At 39.6% G+C, this 15,019-nt stretch overlaps 2 protein-coding genes across 2 annotated transcripts in view; one reads left to right on the top strand and one right to left on the bottom strand.

Moving 5' to 3' along the window:
* The first annotated feature begins 2,395 nt into the window (after window positions 1-2,395).
* On the top strand, window positions 2,396-5,178 carry LOC119273633. Its single transcript, XM_037554735.1, has 7 exons — window positions 2,396-2,597; window positions 2,692-2,732; window positions 2,867-3,057; window positions 3,144-3,221; window positions 3,314-3,379; window positions 3,504-3,557; window positions 3,650-5,178. The coding sequence occupies exons 3-7, from the start codon at window positions 2,944-2,946 to the stop codon at window positions 3,833-3,835; spliced, it is 498 nt and encodes a 165-aa protein (XP_037410632.1). The 5' UTR covers window positions 2,396-2,597; window positions 2,692-2,732; window positions 2,867-2,943; the 3' UTR covers window positions 3,836-5,178.
* A 1,769-nt stretch (window positions 5,179-6,947) lies between these two features.
* The window catches only part of LOC119270676, an 8,630-nt gene continuing 558 nt past the window's right edge, over window positions 6,948-15,019 (bottom strand). Inside the window, exons 2-25 of the mRNA XM_037552716.1 lie at window positions 13,516-13,683; window positions 13,354-13,413; window positions 12,555-13,232; window positions 12,257-12,397; window positions 12,027-12,146; window positions 11,691-11,907; window positions 11,516-11,607; window positions 11,365-11,435; window positions 11,176-11,268; window positions 10,790-11,071; window positions 10,570-10,672; window positions 10,365-10,445; window positions 10,018-10,220; window positions 9,873-9,935; window positions 9,627-9,752; window positions 9,394-9,507; window positions 9,118-9,213; window positions 8,704-8,972; window positions 8,428-8,599; window positions 8,181-8,294; window positions 7,942-8,073; window positions 7,724-7,824; window positions 7,430-7,607; window positions 6,948-7,214 (exon numbers count right to left, since the gene is read on the bottom strand). Of these exons, the coding sequence (XP_037408613.1) occupies window positions 11,564-11,607; window positions 11,691-11,907; window positions 12,027-12,146; window positions 12,257-12,397; window positions 12,555-13,232; window positions 13,354-13,413; window positions 13,516-13,683 (1,428 nt within the window). The 3' untranslated portion in view covers window positions 6,948-7,214; window positions 7,430-7,607; window positions 7,724-7,824; ... (13 more) ...; window positions 11,365-11,435; window positions 11,516-11,563. The remainder of the gene's footprint in view (window positions 7,215-7,429; window positions 7,608-7,723; window positions 7,825-7,941; window positions 8,074-8,180; window positions 8,295-8,427; window positions 8,600-8,703; window positions 8,973-9,117; window positions 9,214-9,393; window positions 9,508-9,626; window positions 9,753-9,872; window positions 9,936-10,017; window positions 10,221-10,364; window positions 10,446-10,569; window positions 10,673-10,789; window positions 11,072-11,175; window positions 11,269-11,364; window positions 11,436-11,515; window positions 11,608-11,690; window positions 11,908-12,026; window positions 12,147-12,256; window positions 12,398-12,554; window positions 13,233-13,353; window positions 13,414-13,515; window positions 13,684-15,019) is intronic.

Genomic DNA, 15,019 nt, shown 5'->3' with positions numbered 1-15,019 from the left:
TAGGGGCATGTGTGTGTTTGTCGAGAGATCCTAGTCCCATGTCGAGCTTTTTCGACTCGCAACTAAGGGGGGTGTGTGTGTTTGTCGAGGGTCCCCACTTGCATGTCCACCATCGACTCGCAACTGGAGTGTGTGTGTTTCTCGAGGGTTCCTAGTTGCAAGTCGAGCATCGACTCGCAACTAAGGTTGTTTGTGTTTTGTCGAGGGCCCCCAGTTGCATGTCAACCATCGACTCGCAACTACGAGGAGTGTGTGTTTGTTGAGCGTCCCCAGTTGCATGGCGACCATCGACTCACAACTAGTGGTGTGTATGTTTTTGTCGTGGCACCTAGTTGCAAGTCGAGCATCGACTCGCAACTAAGGTTGTTTGTGTTTTGTTGAGGGCCCCCGGTTGCAAACCGAACATTGACTCGCAACTACGGGGAGTGTGTGTTTTCTTGGGGCCCCCAGTTGCATGCCGCCCATCGATTCGCAACTAGTGGTGTGTATGTGTTTTTCGTGGTACCTACTTGCAAGCCGAGCACCGACTCACAACTAAGAGTGTTTCTGTTTGTCGAGGGTCCCCAGTTTCGTGTCAATAACCGTCTCGCAACTAGGGGGAGTGTGTGTGTGTGTGTGTGTGTGTGTTTGTCGAGGGTCCCCAGTTGCATACCGATCATCGACTCACAACTAGGGGCATGTGTGTGTTTGTCGAGAGATCCTAGTCCCATGTCGAGCTTTTTTGACTCGCAACTACGGGGGTGTGTGTTTTTGTCGAGGGTCCCCACTTGCATGTCCACCATCGACTCGCAACTGGAGTGTCTGTGTTTTTTGAGGGTCCCTAGTTGCAAGTCGAGCATCGACTCGCAACTAAGGGTGTGTGTGTTTTGTCGAGGGCCTGCAGTTGCATGTCCACCATCGACTCGCAACTACGGGGAGTGTGTGTTTTGTCGAGCGTCCCCAATTGCATGGCAACTATCGACTCGCAACTAGTGGTGTGTATGTTTTTGCCGTGGCACCGAGTTGCAAGCCGAGCATTGACTCATAACTAAGGGTGTTTGTGTTTGTTGAGGATCCCCAGTTGCGTGTCAATAACCGTCTCGCAAATAGGGAGAGTGTGTGTGTGTGTGTGTGTGTTTGTCGAGGGTCCCCAGTTGGATGTCGACCATCGACTCACAACTAGGAGGCGTGTGTGTGTTTGTTGGTTCCCCTACTTCCATGTCGATCCTAGTCCCATCTCAACTAGGGGAGTGTGTGTATTTGTCGAGGGTCCCTAGTTATAAGCCGACCATCCGGCGAGGAGTTTTAATTTGTTAGATTCAGAGCACCATAGCATTTCTGAACTTTTTAGAGCGTGGTTTTGTAGTGGACAGTTTTTTTGTTGGTGACCTTCATAAGTATTAGGCTATCATTGATGGCAAACAGGCTCCAAGATGCCGTTCGTGCATGCTCTCTTTTTGCATAGATAAACGACTCTAGCATGGCGGGCAATTTCTTGGCTGTTTGTACAAGAAAGACACCGGTTTTTTTTTGTCAGCACGCACGAGCCTGATAGGCGGAAAAAGTCGTGCTCGAGTGTCCCATGCACCCATGGTGGACTTTTTATTGCAAGTTGACCATTAAGTTTTTGTAACAGCTCAAATAGCTCTACAATAACTTGTTTTTTTAACTCAATTTTTTTAAGTTTGTTGTCAATGTTCCAATTTATTTTGTCTTTTTTTTGTCTCGCAAAGTTTTGAAGTTTTTCCTCACTGCCTACTTGCTAGTTCAAACTACAAACAAGAAGGTTTTTTGCTACTAGGGGAGAGAAGCATCATTTCTGTAATTGTTTTTAAGTTTTCCCAGGGGGTTTTCTGCAATATCTCAAAGCACCAACGGATCTCTCATAATTATCCACACCGACAAATTTACTCTGTCCATTTTTTTGTGTGCCACTGTTTGAATTGGTGGAGGTGGATCAGAGGAGGAAGACACGGGGGCGACTACCTTGAAGGCGATGGCGACCGAGCTGGGCGCCGACGACCCCCCCGCAGTGGAACTCATTCGAATGAGAAATAGATTGGTCTCAGTCGAATGACGTGGTGATGACGTCGTCCGCTATTTGTCTCAGCCCGATCGCCTGGCAGGCTCCGAGCCAGGCTCCTCTCTCCCCCGCACAGAGCCCAATTGGGCCGAATCCAATACAGGCCCTTTGCTCTGTTGTTGTTTGTGGGTTGTGAGCCTTTTTGGGTTGTTTGTTTTGATTGTCCTTGTTGGGCTTTTTTGACTAAAAGAGAAAAAAGAACAAGAGAAAAAGCGAAAAAAGCCCGGGCCCCGCTGTACAGGAGCAAAAAAGCTACGTTGCTTTTTGTTCCTCCCTGTTCTTCTCCTGGTCGCAGCACATGCCCCCAGCCCCCATCCACGAAAATCACAAACCCTCAGCCCAACCCACCCACTCCTCCTCCTTCCTCCTCCAGCCCCAGCCGCCACACACCTTTCCCCTCCATAATGGCAATGTGAGCAGAGGAAGGAAGCTGATATGGTCGAAGAAGGCAAGAAGAAGCAAGGAGGAGAGAGAGAAGAGAAAAGAAAACATGGATGCAACAAGAGATCTAGGAGGGCACAAAGCACTCACCAGGGTATGCACGCCTCTCCTCTCTCTAGATCTAGGATTCTTGTCTCTGTTCTAGGTGTTGCATCCTTCATATACCTGACAACATCCTTCATATGCAGCTGTTGTTGATGCTTATGGAGCTTCTCTGTTTAGTTCTCAGGTTAGTGGCTACAAAAAAAAGCAAATCAAAAATTAATGAACATCTGAATCTTGCTTGCACTATTCTGGTTATTTGGTTACATAAATTTGATGTCTAATCTTTTGTACTATTATGTGGAAAACATAAAAACACAGGGGGGCAAAATAGCCAGCAGCAACAGTGGCTGAATTCTGGTGCTTGGAACCAAGGGCTGCATCATACACACCCCTGGATGCAAAATCAGATGCTTCCTCGTGCTTCTATTAACAAAACACAAGGGAATGCCCTGAACATCCCAGTGAGTGCACCTATGTATGATATCTTCAATAGTCAAGGCAATACACAGGTATTTCTGGGGTCTTTGCAAAAAAAACATTTGCTTTCGAAATTGTCAGTAGACATTTATCTGAATGTTAAAACTTCTTTGTGCAGGCAAACTTCCCTCTGAACCTGGGTGCACATACTTCAGTGGGTGAGTCCAACCAAGCGTCTACTGCGCTCCAACCCCCTGTAAGTGTTTACAGTGTAGAGAAAAATGGAAGAAAAAAGAGAAATTCTAGTACGATTGTTTTACAAGAAATTCGCAAAAAATAATCATGCAGGCAAACAAAGTCGCTTATGAAGCTCCCATGTCATACATGCAACTCCTACTTGCTGCTGAAGAAGAGGTTCTCTACTAACATACTCCTGTTTGCTTGTCGTAGATAAAAACTGTATTAACTTACAAAAATAAACCAAAAACAAAAAAACATCAAAACAAAGAGAAGTAACTAGAGATGTTTTAATTTTCAGGGTGCTAGATATGCATCCTCACAATCGCAAGAAGATCGCCTTGTTCGTACTGAGGTATGTTTTTTCCTGCTTAATCTTGTGTCTATGTCCCCTGAATAAAAATTGTTTGACTGCTGTGTATAACTATAAAAAAACTCTCTCTGCAGAATGATATGTACATGATAACTGGGCGATACAGTAGATCTTCAGAAGATCCATTCCAAGCACACACTGGGGGTGGAGCTCAGCAAACATCTCAAGTTGACGACCAACATGATATGGAGCTTGAACCTTTTGTTGACAACCGTTTTTCAGAAAGCTTGAATGATTTGAACTGGGACAATGAAATGTAGACAGAAGCAGGAGGAAACAAAAACGGCTCTATGGTATCAAATGAGATTCCTTCTGACAATGATTCTGATTCCGAGGATGATATTTCTCCAGCGTTGTTGCAAAAAGCCTCTGAGATTACTGTTACAACTGCTGGAGAACAAGAGAACAGTGGTGCAGCTGGCGAAGTTCAAAAATTAACACAGGAAGATATACTGATATTCCTTGAAAATGACAGTATAGAAGCTGCTCAGAGTGCTAGCCAAGAAGTGCGCAGTCATCACGTACCCCATGTGGACATGGTCTTTGATACGGAATTACAACTTTTACAATGAGTATGCCTCAATTGCTGGTTTTTCTGTGATCAAAGCATCTCGCTATTGTGGCAAGAAACAAGGAGGCAGTGCAGCAACTCGGGTAACTTTCAAGTGCAATCGGTCAGGAAAAGTAATTGATGAAGAAGAACAAGAGAATAGGAAGAAGAAACGACGTGACACAAGGCAACAGAAGACAGGACAAGAGCCCTATCGCAACGCAAGGAAGAAAAAAGCAAACACCATCGCAATAACAGGGTGTAAAGCTCAGCTCATTGTCACCAAGAAGGATGAGAAGTGGGTGATAACAACCATAAACCTACAGCACAACCATGATTTGAGTCCTCAAACAGAAGTGAAATACCTTCGTTCTCATAACTACATGACAGAAGAGGAGAAACTCCTAATCCGAACTTTCAATGCTGTGAAGCTACCAACAAGACAAATAATAGCAATCCTAAGTTACTTGAGAGGCGGGAACACTCCTTACACCAAAAAGCATGTGAGCAATGTTAGAACAGTCATTGTCAAAGAGAGCAATCAAAATGACATGATGCAGGTGCTCACATATTTCAGGAAGAGGCAAGCTGAAGATCCACAATTTTACTATGCGTTCAAAACAACTAAAGTCTCTGATGACGCAAGTAAAGTTTTGTGCATTTTCTGGGCTGACGGGTATTCTAGGAAAATGTATGAGCTGTACGGAGACTGCCTCAGCTTCGACACAACATTCAAGACAAACAGATACAACCTCCCATTTGCTCCCTTTGTTGGTGTCACAGGACATGGGCAGAACTGTTTGTTCGCTTGCTCAATCATAGAGAATGAAACAGCTGACACCTTTCAATGGTTGTTTGAGACATTCTTACATTGCATGGGTGGGAAATCCCCATCCACAATCATAACAGACGAGGATGCTGGGATGAAGACAGCTATCCCTTTAGTTTTCCCGCATATCTGCCATAGGCGATGTTTGTTTCATATTAAGAAGTAGGCCGAGGAAAAATGTACTAGGACTTTTGCAGCAAATAAAACACTGCATGATGATTTCAGTGACATCATTCACAACTCTCTGACAGTGGCTGAGTTTGAGCAATTGTGGACGGAGATGATTCAGAAATACAACATTGGGCATGTGAAGTATTTCCAAATCATGTGGAAGAAAAGGAAAAGGTTTGTCCCTGTCTATTTCAAGACGGAGTTCTTCCCCTTCATTCACTCTACTGCGCATAGTGAAGGCACCAACGCCATTTTCAAGGACAACATCACATCAACTCACAATGTGATCAGCTTCCTCCAAGAGTACCAGAAGATTTCAGAAACCACACAAGATAAGGAGAGGGAGCAAGACTCTATCACAAGAACGACTTCGCCGATATTCTGGGCACGAAGTGAGCTCGAGATACAAGCTGCAAAAATGTACAACAGAAAGATATTTTATAGATTCCAAAAACAGATAAAGTTTGTGCTGAATTTGCATGTTGAAGAGGTTGAGAGAAATGTGAAATATGAAGTCTACAAGACACCAATGCTAGCTGAAAAGGATTTCAGAACGCGAAGATTTGTTGTGATTGTGAACTTGCAGCAACAATTGTTTAGTTGTATCTGTGGGAAATTTCAGAAAGATGGCATTGTGTGTTGCCATGTCTTGAGAGTACTTTCTCATCTCAACATGTCTGTGCTTCCATAAAAATATTACATAGAAAGGTGGAGGCCAAAAAATACAAAGGACATACGGGACATCCGTTTCAATGTTCCTTTGGAACTAACTGCTGGAAGTCAACACTTAAGGTATACCCTGCTATCCAACAGGCTCAATGAGATGGCCTCAGACGGTGCATCAACAAACAGAAAATATATGTATGTTGTAGCAGAATGTGAAAGGGTGCAACAAAGGTTGGATGAGATGACTAAAGAGGATGAACTTGCAGAAGTGCAGCAAGCAAATGTTGACAAGGACACAACAGAGACTGATGCAGCACCGTATCCTGATGTCTATGGAGACAAACTTCAAGATCCTGATGTTGCAGTGTCAAAAGGGCGTCCACAAAAAGGACGTTACAAAACTTTCATGGAAAGTTTAGCATCTAAACAGAAAGTCACATGCAGTCGGTGTGGGAAGCCTGATCATTATAAAAGTTCTTGTACTTCAAGTACTGAAGATATCAATTTGGCCCAGAAAGAAAAAGTCATCCGCAAACAGACCTCAAGTTTTGCATCAAAAACTTTTCTGTTTTGGTGTTACCTAGTTTTTCCAGCATTACAAAAAAGAACTTGTAGTTCATTTTATTCATTTTGATGAAAAAAATTTGTAGGCTCATCTGGCACATCTACAGGCAAGGGACCAGCTGGTGCAAACCCGAGGAAGAAGGCAAGAAAAGAAAAATAAAAATTTGTGTACTGGAAGTTCAAGAAGGCGAAAATATGCAAGTGATGACTGAAAAAATGTAAATTCACTCAAGTTTTTGGTTGTTTGTTGTGCCACTGAACAAAAAACATGAAGGAACTATGATTGTTGATGGATGATAGCACTTTTGCTACTGTTTTAGTAAATGCATAAGTTATAAATTTCAGTTGTACTAGTAGCAACACTGACCTTAACATAGTAGGTTCCTTGAATTTTTTCATCTACTTTTTCGATTGCGCTGTAGAAAGTACATTTCGTGCGCAAAAGAATTTTGAAATCCTGCACCAAAGTAAAGAACAGGCGCAACAAAATGTTCTCGTTAGTGCCGCTACAGACGACATGAAAATATTAGAAAAAAGAGGGATACTGAAAATAATCAAACTTAAAAGAATAAAAATATTTAGAAAAGAACACTCAAAAAACGATGTTTCGATATTGATCTGAAAACAACATGAGACATTCTGAATTGTTTTCTGGTTAATGACCAATTTCTATGACACTGCTATACAACTTGGATTCCCTTTCAAAAGAAAAAGAAAATCATATCGTTCCTCCATGTACACCGGACACTTTGTGATGTTGACTTTTGTGATTGTTTTTGATCATCTTGCTAAAAGACCTTCTTGTAGTATTCCTCCATGCATTACAGAAAATGTTGTGCTTGGTTGGCTGCTTGACCTTCTGAAGAAGTACAAAAAAGAACTAGTTAGTAACCTCAAAATGACAGACGATAAACAAAAGTAACTTTGTTTACAGTGGCAAACGCAAAAAGAAATACACAGAAAAATTGGAAAGACGGGAGAAAAACATAAACAATTATGTATCACAAATCAAATTGCTAAAAAAGAAGAAAAAACTATGCTTGAATGGAAGAAGTACAAAACATAACAATTTACCATGAAGTTCTTGATGAGTTTTTTGCCTTGATCCTATGTGTTGTGAATACTAAACAGAATGTCAACAGCAAATCTGACCCTTGCGTCTACTACGTCGTTCATCGTGAACTGTCGCTGCAGAGGATTTCGCGAAGCCCACGTTTGCATCCAGTTAAGAGCAAAAATCCCACAAGCGTCGCTGTTTTTTTTGCATAAAATTTAACAACAAAAAATTAAATAAAGATCAAATAATAAAAAAATGAAAAACAAACAGTACTTCTGAATTTATGTTTACACGAAATAGCTAGTTTTTACCTTCCTATTTGCTTTGGCATGTTTGGGTACTCTACACCAAACTTTGTGAAACCCATTCCTCTCAGATTAGAATCTTCCCATGTTTTTATGAAATTGTTTATCTAGAGACAATTGAAAAATGAATATGTTTAGGAACACAAAAATGGATGGGTGTTGCATTACCAACTTAATTTATAAAATAACAAAAAAAGAAAAGATTAGAAAAAAATGTTTTTAACCATCAAATCTCTTATCCCGATGTGGAATGGTGTGTTCCCTTCATAATAAGAATCTAGGAAGACAAACTTTCTTGCTATAATGTCAACAACGAACAAGAACCAGTGCTCGGCATGAACTGACAGAAAGAAGATCTGCATTTTTTGGACACACAATTTGATTGCAACAAATTAAAAACAAAAGGATAATAAAATCCCAAAAAATAAAAAAAATTAATATAGTTTGGTGTAATGAAGCATACACGATCACTTTCGTGTAGAGGCAATGCTTTTCCAGCTCCATTGAAGCTTCTAAGTGCTTTTCTCTTCATTTCCCTCCTTCCTTCTTCAGATTTCCAATTTTCAAGAAAATAATCCTGATTTGTGAAAAAGAACGAAATTTAATTATTGATCTTCCACCCAAGAAGTCCAGAAAAAGTGTTGTACAAAAAAACCCTCTGTTGAAAATATGTTGAGTTGTGCTTGGATATTAAATTTCTTTGTACTTACACCTAGTGTAGTGAAGAAGTAGTGTGTTTTTTATCTCCTTGGATGATTCTCTCGAAAGATCATCTGACAAAAAACGTTGAAAACATATGCTTCGACGTGACCAGTCGCACCAAATGAATCACCAAGTTGTCCAAGGAAAAGGGTTGTTTTGTCAATCAACACAACCATTTTGCTGCAGGTGGTTGAGAACCAGTATTGTTAATGAAGGCAACAAAAAAACAAAAAACCATTTAATCACGGGGAAAAAGTGGAAAAATGTGAGTGTAGAAAAAAAACCTTCTGTGAGGTTCAACTTTGCTTAGTGCCACTATGCCCCTGTGTAGCTCTATCTCATGTGGCTGAAGAGGTCCTCTCTCATTGTGATCATATGGTGAGGAGAGCCACTTGCTTGGGTGTGTTATCCTTTTTGGAGGCAAATTCTCTTTACCACTTGATGAAGTGCCTAATGATAGCTTCATGTTGTATAAATTGTCCGCCGTGTTTACCATACTAGAGCATGAACCATTCAATGATCTCTCCCCCAAAATTTGAACATCCGGAGACACCTACAAAAAATCACAAACACACACAATTTATGATTAGTGTGTGTGACAGCAAAAAATAAGATGCTGCTGCAGAGAAGGAGGTGTCAAAAAGAGCTACATAAAAAAGAAAGTTGTTCAACAAATTTACATGTAGGTAGTCACTTACAGGGATTGGTTGCTGTTTAGTGCCTTCTTGTTCATCATTTTCATCAAACTCATCTGAAAAAAGCCTTTTCCCTAAAATTGTTGTTGTTGAATATCTCTGCAAAATGGCAAATAATGTTGAGAGGACATGTTTAGCAACCAATCAAAAAAGAAACCGAAAACACACTTTTAGAGGGCAGACTGACACACATTTAAAAAAGAGCCAGAATTTATAAAAAAACTAAAAAAAATAGAGGAAACAAGAACATAAGAAACATAACAAAAAAAATGGTCATACCTTCTTGTACTTGTGTGTAGCACTTTCATCGTTCTCACTGTCCCATTTGCCCATTGGGGAGTAGCATGTTGTTGCTCTGTCCCAAGTGTGTGACATGCGTGCAACAGGCGATGTCTGAAAAAATTGTTTTGTTGTATTTTATAATGAAACACAGGAAAAACTAAGGAGAATTAGAAAACAGAAAAAGAGAAAGCGATAAACGAAGATAATTTTTTTCAAAAAAAAAGACATACCAAGTGGATGATGCCATCCTTTTCTTCAAACTGTGGAAGAAAGTCTCTATACTTGCAAATGCCTGTGGACACAGGCTGTCTCTGCGCACACTATATGGAGGAATCTCCTTGCGCTTCTTGCTCATCCTATGAAAAGACATACAAAAAAGATGAAAAAACAAAAACTGTTGGAGATTGGTTGTAGGAAATTTTAGGTGAATCACAGGAACTTGTGCACTAGGCAAAAGATGCCATCCTTGCTTGTACCTGCGGGGTGTGTCCTTCGATGCCATCCTTGCTTGTATTGCATGGATATTTTTTCTTTGCTTCCTACAATTGTAGAAATATAACTGGGTGTGTAAGAAAAATGACAACTAAAAAAAGGCAATAAGGGCTATGGAGAAACAATTACCTCTATTTGAGCATTATAGTCTTCCGAGTTCATCTCTAATGGGCGCCACAATTCTGGCTCTGTTATTTGATTCCCACAATCATCATGGTCTGGAAGAATTCTGCAGCTAGGTGTCGCATCATCTGTGAAGAAGTACTTTTGCCTTGCAATATCTAATGGATGCAAAGTGTCCTGTAACTCTTTGACATGTTCTTGCTTATCGTCTATCCCGTTGTCATGTAAAAGAAGAAGAAAAAAGGAAAAAAGGCACAAAACAAATGAGAAATGGATTGATGCCAGCAAACATGCAAAAAAGACAAAAATACTGTCTGATCAAAAATAGAAAAATGAAGAAATGTAGGCAGTACTGTTTGATAGTGCTATGTTGATATCTATATCAAGTTCAACGTGCTTCTTGTAATTGCTGACATTATTCATAGTGTTTCGATCTGAAAACAAATGAACAAAAATCAAGTAAATGAAGAAACAAAAGCAAGTCAAAAAATCTTAGAAAAAGAAAGACATGCTCAGGAGTGATTTTGTCATGGGGCTGAAATGTGTGAAAGTTTTTACCTGGAAAAACATCTTTGTCAATGTTGTTTTGATGTTCCACACATTCAGACACCCCTGCTTGCTTCTCATTTCGTTGCTCCATGGTACTAGTGTCTATGCAATGCTATGTTCATAAAAGAAACACAGGTTCAGTTGGTCTATACAAAAAAGAACAGACAGAACAACGTCTTTGAATGATGACACTAAGACAAAAGTCGAATGAATTCCTCAGGGGGTGTACCTATGTTTTATTGTTGTTAACAATGTTATGTTGAAACCCTGTGAATGTTGTCTGTACATCGTTGGTGGATACTTCCTTTGAATTGTTAACTTATGTCGTGCTCATCACTGCTTTTGCCAATCTAGCTGATAATAGCATGTAGTTCACGCTAGTGCTTTTCTCTGGTGCTTCTATTTCAATATGACAAGCATTGACACTGTGCTTGAGGATGTTGCTATGTCCATCCAACATATTTGTGTCTTGGTTGTGTTTAGGAGGGCCAACCTTGTTCATGCTTTCTCCCTGCAACACAACAAAAAATATTGAAGTGGTTGGTGTCAGAGTTATATGCACCTGGCTAAAAAGAAAAAAATGTGTTGACAAAAAAGAAACATATGACATATAACCTTGTGGGCTTCTTGTTGCAGTGCAATGCATTCAGCACGCACCGATTGTCCAACTGTATGTGTACATCCTTTACCAATTTCAGAATTTACTTCCTGTCAAATTAGTTTACAGAGTTGCATGTTAAATAACAAAAAATTAAGAAAAAGGGATAAAAACATTAGATCTTGTGTATTTCATATGAAACTAACCATTTCATCTTGATCTTTGTGCTCATTTATAAGACCATTCCACGGTATTGGTTGCAATTCAGCTTTGACTCCTTGTGTACAGAAAAAATGAACTGAAAATTACACACTAAAAATGTGGATTTAAAAAGACTAAACAAAAGAACAAAAATACCTTTATTTTATCTTGCAATAATACAACCTTACTTGTTGAAGTTATTGACTATTGTGTACTCGTCTTCATTCTCTTCTTCCTGCCTCTTCGATCTGCCATAAATATAGTGGGGGGGTCTGATTACAGAAAACACAACATGAATTAGAACGAAGAAAAAAATGATGTAATAACATACCACTGCCAATTTCAATCCCATTAGAATCAACTCTAACTTCTCTGTATGGCATGTACAAGTGCTCGGATGACTCTAACTTCTCTGTATGTTGAGAGCCATTGAAAGAAGAAGAGACAATGTTCAAAGTATCCAGCAGCACTTGTTTTGCTATCAGACATGTCGTCAGGTTTTGATCTTTTACGCGCTCCTGGAAATTGAGGAATATATCTTCTTTGATCTAACAAGCAAAAAAAGATTCCATAAAAACAAATCAAAAAATATAGAAAAAAGGAGAAGCCAAAATAGCTAAATTTGATTGTTGAAGTTGTTGTCTCAATCAAGTCTGATGCATTTTACCTTATCTGAAAAAGAGTTGCCTAAGACCCTTTGTATAGCTTTTCGAATGTTTGAGTTCTTGGCGGCGCTTGCCCATGCACCGTCAGTTTCTGCATAACAAGTTTCTTCCTCATCTTTTATCTGACAAAAAATGGAAATAAACAATAAACAAACATAAATAGGAGTTGATGTAAGAAACAAAAGATACACATAAAACAGAAGAAAAAAATATAGCAGAGTATGATATTTACTTGAAGAGCTCCATATAATCCATCTTTCCCAATTAGCATATCACTGAAATGTTTAATGGTTTGTCCTTTCCAGAAACAAACCCTGGGTAGTGCTGGTGGAATTGTTATTGATCCAAAATTGTTGAAGTCTAGACACCGAACCTGCAAAATAAAACAAAAAATGAAACCTTGAGAATGTTTGGTGAGAACACAGTGCTCATAAAATAATATTCTTCCACAAGTTTATGCTTCATCTTGGACATGGTGAGAACAAAAAAAATAACAAAAAGTTTCATATAAACAAAAAGAAGGCGCATACTGCTAGCTGATAAATGCAGCCTCCCAAAGTGGTTGTTATCTGTTTCTGCTTCATCTTGTCTGTTTGGTACTTCTTGACATAGGAGATATTCCATGTATGGACAAAAGAGCACCAATCAAGATCTTTTGACTTTGACACATCCACAAGTGCTCCCAAATATTTGGTGCTTGGCTTTGTGCTGGATGTGGGACACAGGAAGGTTGCTAGTGCGACAGTCAAGAAGCACCGAAGATAAACATCGTCAGGCAGTTCTTCGTTCATAAGCTTGTTCCCAAAGAAACTTATGGATGGAAGTTCTGTTAGCCCAAACAGTGATAGGAACTCTGCTTTCCCACACTCCTCGTCTAGCACTCTGATCTTTGTTCCGCCTGCTGGTATACCAAGAACTAATGATACGGCTTCAGGGTTGAGAGGAATTGATTTCCCGTCAAGTACAATTGTTTCATCTTTTGTGGATATGTTGTCCGCGACCCACTGTGCGAATGGCCGTGGAACATAACAATCATCTAGCTCAAGCAAGTATCCAAAACCACCGTCCCTCACAACCTCCATCCTGTGATTGCTTTTGCACACAACATCAACAATCTTCGCGAAATATCCAATGCTGAACCTGCTGTAAGCAGGTGCTCTTTCTTTGTTAATGTGCCGTTTGGCTTTTCCTTTCTCTGCCCTTGTCCTCTGGAAATGAAACAAATAGCAAGCATTAAAAATACTGAGGCGTATTGTTTTCTACAACAGATTTTTGGTTATGGCTTAGAAATGATAAGAATGAAAAAAACTACAAAAAGCACAAAGTTACCTTCTTCCTTTTTTCTTTCAAAGCACTCCTCTCTAGCTTCCTCTCTTGTCTCTTCTGTAACTGTATAAATAAAGAAAAGTTTCTGTCAAAGAATCGAACTTATGAAAAACAACACAAAAAAGAAAAGAAAGAATAGCTTCTTCTAGTTCTGAGCACAATTACAAATGTTCTCAGGCCATCGATCAGCATGCCGTCTGATGCGTCTGATTCTGTCATATCAACTATAGTTTGCTCCTCTTGTTCATTCATGCTATCATCCCCTGAGTCATCTTGTTGACTGTAGTTGTCTGACTCCAAAGCCTCAGGAATAGTAACTTTGCTAGGAACCTCCTGTTTAAAAAAACACACAATAAAAAACTGAGTTAAAAAACTAATTAAACCAAAACAACGAGTATTTAAAAAAGCTGAGACTACTACTCGGAAAGGAAAAACAAAAGATGAAGCCATCTTCTCTAAGCATTTACTCATGATTTGAAAAACTTTGAACATTGACTGATGGTCAATTCCCTGATGAAAAAACAGATTACTGAAAATTACTGAAAATGATGTATCAAACTATCTGAACATTGACTGATCCTCCTCATTTGTCAGCTAGCTGAAGTGATTTTGTAGAGTTACTGGTCGCTATTCAGGAATACATTTGACATCAATGTTATTCGCTTGTACGCAGGCAAAACAGAGTGGGTGGAACGCATGTAAAAATCTACTGGTAAATATATGCTGCACTAATGGTGCACTTATAGTTGGGCAGACAAAGCATTAGGCATAATAGCTTGAGGAAGCCCTTACAAAAAAAATAAAAGATATGATATCAAACTGCTAAAAAAAATAAAAAGATAATCCTCACTAAATACTAACTGCTGAGTCACACTCTCTGAATATAAGAAACACAATGTCAGCTACAACTCAATTAGAGAGTCAACACAAATGTTAGCTACAACTCAATTAGAGAGTCAACTCTGAAAAAATTATCTCACGAGAACAAATCATACATAGTTACATGCATAAACTAACGCCTACCGCCCCTCACCTCCCCTTAGCCTTTTGAAAAAGGATTCCATGATGAACACTGCGACAAAGAGTTTCGAGTTGGATGGCCACAAATACTGACTAATTTTCATGAAGAGAACAAAACAAAAACTGCAACACACTTAACCCTCCTGCATTCATTGCTAGCTGGGGATGGAAACATCAATTCAAAAAGAACAAACAAACAAAATATGCCAGCTCCCATTTCATTTCTAGCTGATGACCACATCTTGGCTCAAAGCTCTGTCCATTCCGCAGATTAACCAAAATAATTGTATATGTTCAGTATTTGAATTTCTACCGTGGACGCTTCAAGGACCAACATAAAAACAGAGCATACAAACATCAAGGACCCTACGAAACATACACACACAAAAAAGTGTCAGCTAGCAATTCCCTTAGCCTTCAAAAGACACACTGACGGCTAGCAATTCAGAATTCAGAAATTCAGGGTGCACACTAATGGCTAGCAATTGCTTAGACTTCAAGCACACAGGTAGCAATTCCTTAGCCTTCAAGTACACGGAAGCAGGCTTACAAAATTCAGGCGTACACACTGCCATGACGAATTAGACTTGATGGCCACACTACTGACTGATTTTGACGATGTGAACGAACAAAAATTAAGGAGGTTCAG

Source organism: Triticum dicoccoides, chromosome 3A (genome assembly GCF_002162155.2).
Source record: "Triticum dicoccoides isolate Atlit2015 ecotype Zavitan chromosome 3A, WEW_v2.0, whole genome shotgun sequence".
In the NCBI taxonomy this organism is placed as follows: Eukaryota; Viridiplantae; Streptophyta; class Magnoliopsida; order Poales; family Poaceae; genus Triticum; species Triticum dicoccoides.
The sequence above is the reverse complement of the archived record's forward strand: the minus strand, read 5'-3'. Positions and strand labels throughout refer to the sequence as shown.

Bases quoted from the DNA above. Each gene is read 5' to 3' on its own strand.
- LOC119273633 (XM_037554735.1), top strand. From the start codon at position 2,944: ATGCAAAATCAGATGCTTCCTCGTGCTTCTATTAACAAAACACAAGGG. The intron at 3,380-3,503 runs GTTCTCTACTAA...TTTAATTTTCAG, and splicing joins TACTTGCTGCTGAAGAAGAG to GGTGCTAGATATGCATCCTC. The intron at 3,558-3,649 runs GTATGTTTTTTC...CTCTCTCTGCAG, and splicing joins ATCGCCTTGTTCGTACTGAG to AATGATATGTACATGATAAC.